The sequence below is a fragment of the Charadrius vociferus genome, unplaced genomic scaffold, assembly GCF_000708025.1.
Source record: "Charadrius vociferus isolate BGI_N301 unplaced genomic scaffold, ASM70802v2 scaffold2085, whole genome shotgun sequence".
Classification (NCBI taxonomy): domain Eukaryota; kingdom Metazoa; phylum Chordata; class Aves; order Charadriiformes; family Charadriidae; genus Charadrius; species Charadrius vociferus.
The window spans coordinates 1-5,393 of NW_009648370.1; the positions used below are offsets into that span (position 1 = coordinate 1).

Genomic DNA, 5,393 nt, shown 5'->3' on the forward strand with positions numbered 1-5,393 from the left:
CGCTCCTCGCCGCTGACGGACGCGGTCGTTGAAAGCAGCCAAATTCACATCGTGGCTGTAGCTGCGAAGTGGCCGATGCTGTTACTGTCTTCAAAAGGGAGTTTTGTGGGTTGGTCGGTGTTTTCTTTTTTTAAATTATTTTACGGTTGTTTTCTGTGCACAAATTCATACGAGGAGAGTATTCTGTTAATCGGAGTACGGGATGTAACGCAGCCTAAATTAGGCTTCACGGCTCCTTCCTCCGAACTGGAGGGGACAACAAGGCTGGAGGTTGCCGCAGGTTTTGGGTTTCTTTTTCCCCTTGGAAGGAGCGTGGAGGAGGGACGCGAGCTGAGGAGACCGACTTGCTGCGAGGAGGTCGTAGGAGCTCCTGAAACACCCGTTTGAGGGCGGTGGTCCCCGAGGCGTCTCCCACGTCCTCCGTGGTCTCAACCACGCTGTCTCTAAACCAAACCTCCCTGTCCGTGACGGCAAAGCTCCTTCCTCGCTCTGTGCGGGCTCTGTGTTCTGAGTTGAATTCAGTGACCGACGATGCTTTTGTCTCCCCCCGACCCGAGTTGCCCCTTTTCTGCTTTCCCTCGCAGCGCAGGTTGTAGCCTTAAGCAAAGCTAACGAGGAACTGGGAACACCGGAGCTGTCTCCCGTCTGCGGCGCAGCGTGCGGGGCGAGGGGCGGCTCTGCCCACCCTGCCCGCTCCTCCTGCCGGCAGCTCCCGGCGTCGCTCTGTTGACAGGCACAAGGAGCTGCTTTGGGTTTGGGGGTTTTCCCCAAAAAGACTGGATGATCTGACTCCACGCCAAAGGTTTTTTCCTCTTAATTCGATGCCAACTAAATGAAGCAAGGATCTCTTGATTTAAAATGAGTTTTCCAAATGCGTTTTCGGAGCTAATTTGCTGGCTTATTGGCGCATTCTGCCCCATTAACCCAAAGAAATGTGCGTTTCGGTGCGCCAGCCCAGCCTGCAAACCACCACTGCCGCCCAGAGTTGGGTGTCGCTGCCCGGTGTCCTGCTCCTCCTCCGCTGCCCTCTGCCCCGGGGTAGATGGGAAGAGGTCTTCTGGTCTTGACCCGGATCAGGCCCTTAGTCCACTGCTGCCTTACCCGAGGAACTCGGATGGGAGAGCGGCACCTGTGGCTTATCCTGCAGAAGGGCTTCCGAGCCAGAGAGAAGTCAGAGAAGTCAGGAACAGGAGGTGGTCTGGCCAAGACCTCGGGGCGAACCCCCCCTCGAGGAACTCGCCCGCCTACGTCCCTTCCAGGGAAGGTCGTGCCTCAAAGCGATGAATTATCGCCCTGAAACCACCGACGGTCGGGTCAGTCTACCAAGTAATTCCGTATTGCGTTTGGGCTACTTTGGGGTTTTTTTTGTTGGTTTGTTTTTATACACATAAGAAAATGGTCGATTTTATCTATTTTTGTATAGTTTCACATTTTGTATTCACGGGGAAATTTTCCGGAGTGTTCTTTTACTCGTGCACAGTGTCTTTTGAAGCGGTGCGGTTTCCCGTTGGGGGGGAGAAGAGGCCGTTGGTGGCGCTGCCGCCTCTGCCCGTGCGGCGCACGGGGACCACCGCGCTCCTCGCGTCCCCTCGAAGGTGCTGTTCCCCGTTACCCCCGGGGCCGCTCTGACACCTCCCCGGGACACGCGCTCTCTCTTTGCGCTCAGACCTCTTTGTTCCAATACCGCTTTGCCACACGCCTCCACTCTTCTCTCTTTTGGAGCTTTGGTTTTGATCTGAGTTTGTGGACTTTGGTGATTTCTCCCTGAAAGTGTTGTTGACCGTCTTTGAATCCAGAAACCCCTTTTCCCTTCTGTGTGCGTAAATTATTTTATCCAAAACGTGTTTTTTTCTTACATCCGCGGGCGGGAGATGCCGTTGGGCGGTGGGTGGCGGCGCTCTCGCAGCCGGTGACAGCTTTGCTCTGCCGTGGGTGCTCCCTGGCCGGGCTGGGAGCTCGCCCTCGGCCCTGGCGCCGGCGGCATCGCCCGCTGCGGGTGGGAGGATCGCTCTTGCAATAATCCCGGGGTGGGCACGGGATTAGCGGGGCGTTCCGCCTTCTCCTCCCCTCCCGCCGTGCCGAGCCGGGGCAGCTCCGGCCCTCTGCCGCCTGCCTGGCCGGCACCGGGGAAGCATCTCCCCGCAGCACCGCTGCCTCAGCGCCGGGGTCGGAACGGGCAGGAGAGCTCCTGGGAAGCCCCGGCCCAAAGACGGCAGCCAAAAGCAAAGATTGTCCCCTTCTTTCCCCCCGGCCGACGCAGCAGAGACGGCGGTTGCCGCTGAGACATTGGGCTCGGCGCAGATTTTTGAGTCTTTTATTGACGAGGTCTTCACCCGACGCTGCTTTTCTCAACGTGTCTCTGCCGCGGGTTTGCCCCCTCCTGGGGACGGGACGGGCACAGCGCTCGGCCGATGTTCCTGGGGCGCTCGCGCCCGCCCCGCGTTTCACATTCCCTCTGCCCCTTCATTTTGCGGCTCCCTCCTCTCCAGCGGGGGCGATGCTCTTCTCGCCGGGGCCGAGTCGCCCGAGGAGCTGCGCGTGGCTGAAGGGGTAAACCCCAATCCAGAAAAGCCTCTGAGTTCTAAAGAAAACAAATAAGTAGCGCTGGTCCCCGTTTGCCCCGTGCTTGTCCTCTGCCGTCCCAGGTGACCACCTTGTCTGAGTTTTGTGGGGTTTTGTCTTTTCCTTTCCGCTCTCACTGCTACTCGTCCTTAAAACTTTTGAATGTATTGACTGTGTTTTACGATGAATGTTCCTTTCACTGCATTCTAATGAATAAACTTCAGATTTTTAGAGCACACGGGATCTCCCTTGTGGTTTGGTTCTTTCCTGCTTCTTTTAGGCGGGATTTCTTCTTTTCCTTTTCCTCCCATCTGTTTATCAGCGGCTGTCTCAGCGGGAAAGGCAAGAGCAGAGATGCTTTAGAGAGCCCAGCACGCCGCTGGTCCCTGGCACGCACTCCTCGGCCAAAGCCCGGCCGGTCGGTCAGCCCTGCAAAATCCCCACAGGTGGAGGCACCGGCCCCAGAGTCACACTGTCCCTCTTCGTTATCAGCATTACGATTCAGTAGCATCAGTTTCTCGGTCTATTGGTTCCTCCGGGCTGTGGCTCTGCTGCAGCCCTGTGCCCCGCTGCCCCGGGAGCGTCCTCGGGCAAAGGCACGTGCTCGTGGGCACCGCCGAGAACAGCATCTTCCCCCGGCTGATAGCGGATAAATAGCTTATCCCTCCGCTGGCTTTTCATTCGCGGCCTCTCCAGCATCGCTTTGGGTGCTGGAAGGCTGAAACGAGAGTTGCTGCAACTCCCAGAGGCGAGCGCTCGCTCGGGGCGAACAGCAGCGCTGCCCCAAGAGCGGTGGGGATGTGTCAGCCCCGTGGGGGGAGGGTAGGGGACCTCTCCCGCTGTCGGTGGGGCGGCGGAGGGGCTCCCAGCAGACCCCACGCACCACAGAGCGGCGTTTCTCTGAAACCGGGCACAGCCCGCGGCGCGAGGAGGTGCAGAGCGGAGGCCGGGTGAGGGGCGGGCGGCAGTGTCGGGATGTCCCGGGCGCTCGGTGCGGCGCCAGAGCAAAGCGCCTCTCTCCTCTCCCCTCCACCATTCCGCCCAGCTGCTTGACGGAGTCCCCGCATCCTCCTCACCTTCCTCCTCCCTCCCGCTGCACCTCCCCAGGGCCGGGGGGCGGCGGGACGGGAGGTGCGATGTTTCACGGTGATGCCCTCTCCCCATCCCTGTGACCGCCATTCATGGCCACAAAAAAAGGGGAAAAAAGGCAACATAAACCAGGTTGCTCAGTGACTGGTATCATGGCACCCCGTGCTTCACCCTGCTCCACCAGGATGGGGGCCAGGGGCTGCTCCCCGCTGGGGTTTCTCCCCCCCAGCTCCCCTCCGACTGCTGTGGGAAACCCCCATCCGCCTGTCCCGGGAAGGACCCAGCCGTGCTGGCGGCCGCACCCCACGCGTCTCCGATGGTGTGTTGGCATCCACAGCTCCGCGGCACCGGGGAGTACCTGTCCTTGGCCGGTGGTCCCCTGTGGGATGGTGCAGGGGGATGCTCGGAGCCCGGCACCGTGGCACCCTGTGCTTCACCCTACTCCACCAGGATGGGGGCCAGGGGCTGCTCCCCGCTGGGGTTTCTCCCTCCCAGCTCCCCTCCGACTGCTGTGGGAAACCCCCGACCCATCCAGCCATGCTGGATCTGCTCTTCCTGACCCAGTGAGGTGGCCGTGGCTGTGGCCGGTCCCTGCACCCCACGCAAAGCACCCCAGGAGGCAGGAGCTGGGCTGTCCCAGCTGCGGTGCTTCATTTCTGCAACCTGTGTCGCAAGAGGCCCCTGACACATCCTCCCCTGCTCTACGTGTGTATCTTTATTTCCTGAGCTGGGAGGATGGAACTCAAAGAGGGAGCAGAGAGATGGAGAGACGGGAACAAGAGAGGCAAGAAGCTGCGCTGGGCTGCACCGTGGGTGTGGAGGTGGCAAAGGCGGCCGGGCCCCTCGGCGTCCCCCATCCCTGGGGATAACTTCATCCCAGCTCACCTCCGCAGCCCCCACGTGGGGCGGGTGAAGAAGAAGGTCAAAGCAAATGAGCGTGGCATCTTCAAGGCAGAGCCTCTTGCTGCTCCCCTGGGTGCTCCCCCACCGGACACCCCCTCCTCTGGGGTCCGCGCCGCCCTTGTGCTGCCCTCAGAGCGAGGTCTGGTTTAGGTGCGAGCTCACGGCGGCACATGGGGCTTCCCTGCGGGAAGGGATGGAGTTTTGGGGAGGAAGACCTGGGGCTGAAATGCTGCTCCGCTTGCGCTGGGTCCTCCCCAGGCTGCCATCAGCGAGTCGTGCCTGGTCCCATACTGCCCCCGGTGCCCTTGGCTCTGCTGGCTGCAGGCTCAGCGCCCCTGAAGCTCCAGCCCCAGCTCCATCTCCATTCCTCCCTTCTCTGCTCCTGACCTATGGACAGGTACCACATGCGCTCCTGGAGCAGCTGAGAGGCTCCATCAGCACCTCATGAGCCTCATCTCCCACCGCAAAGCCCCTTGGCTCACCCGAGGGCCAGAGCCATCCCTGGTGGGGACCTCATCCTGCATGGCGCTGCCCGAGCATCCCCAGTGGGAAGAAATAAGCTGGGGTTTGAGGAAAGAGCACAGCGGGGGTGAGGTCCTGGTCCCCAGGGACACCGTCCTGGGGCTCACCCCCACCACCCCTCTCCCAGGCCCTCGAGGAGATCGATGGCATGAAGGCGGCGCAGTCCGACGTGGGAGAGGACATCCGGGCGATGCAGGAGGTGCATGGCTTGGTGAGCCGCCGCCGTCGCCCCCGGGAGGGAGCTGGGCCCTCGCCACCTCCTGCCCTTCTCCCCGTTGCCACCCCAGCCCCTGCCCACGGCCATCATCCACCGGCGT

At 61.2% G+C, this 5,393-nt stretch overlaps 1 protein-coding gene across 1 annotated transcript in view; it reads left to right on the top strand.

Moving 5' to 3' along the window:
* Window positions 1-1,480: 1,480 nt before the first annotated feature.
* AMER1 (APC membrane recruitment protein 1) overlaps window positions 1,481-5,393 on the top strand; it is a gene marked incomplete at both ends in the record, with an annotated part of 11,982 nt that continues 8,069 nt past the window's right edge. Inside the window, 3 exons of the mRNA XM_009885357.1 lie at window positions 1,481-1,595; window positions 2,490-2,550; window positions 5,204-5,287. Coding sequence (XP_009883659.1) covers window positions 1,481-1,595; window positions 2,490-2,550; window positions 5,204-5,287 — 260 coding nt within the window. The remainder of the gene's footprint in view (window positions 1,596-2,489; window positions 2,551-5,203; window positions 5,288-5,393) is intronic.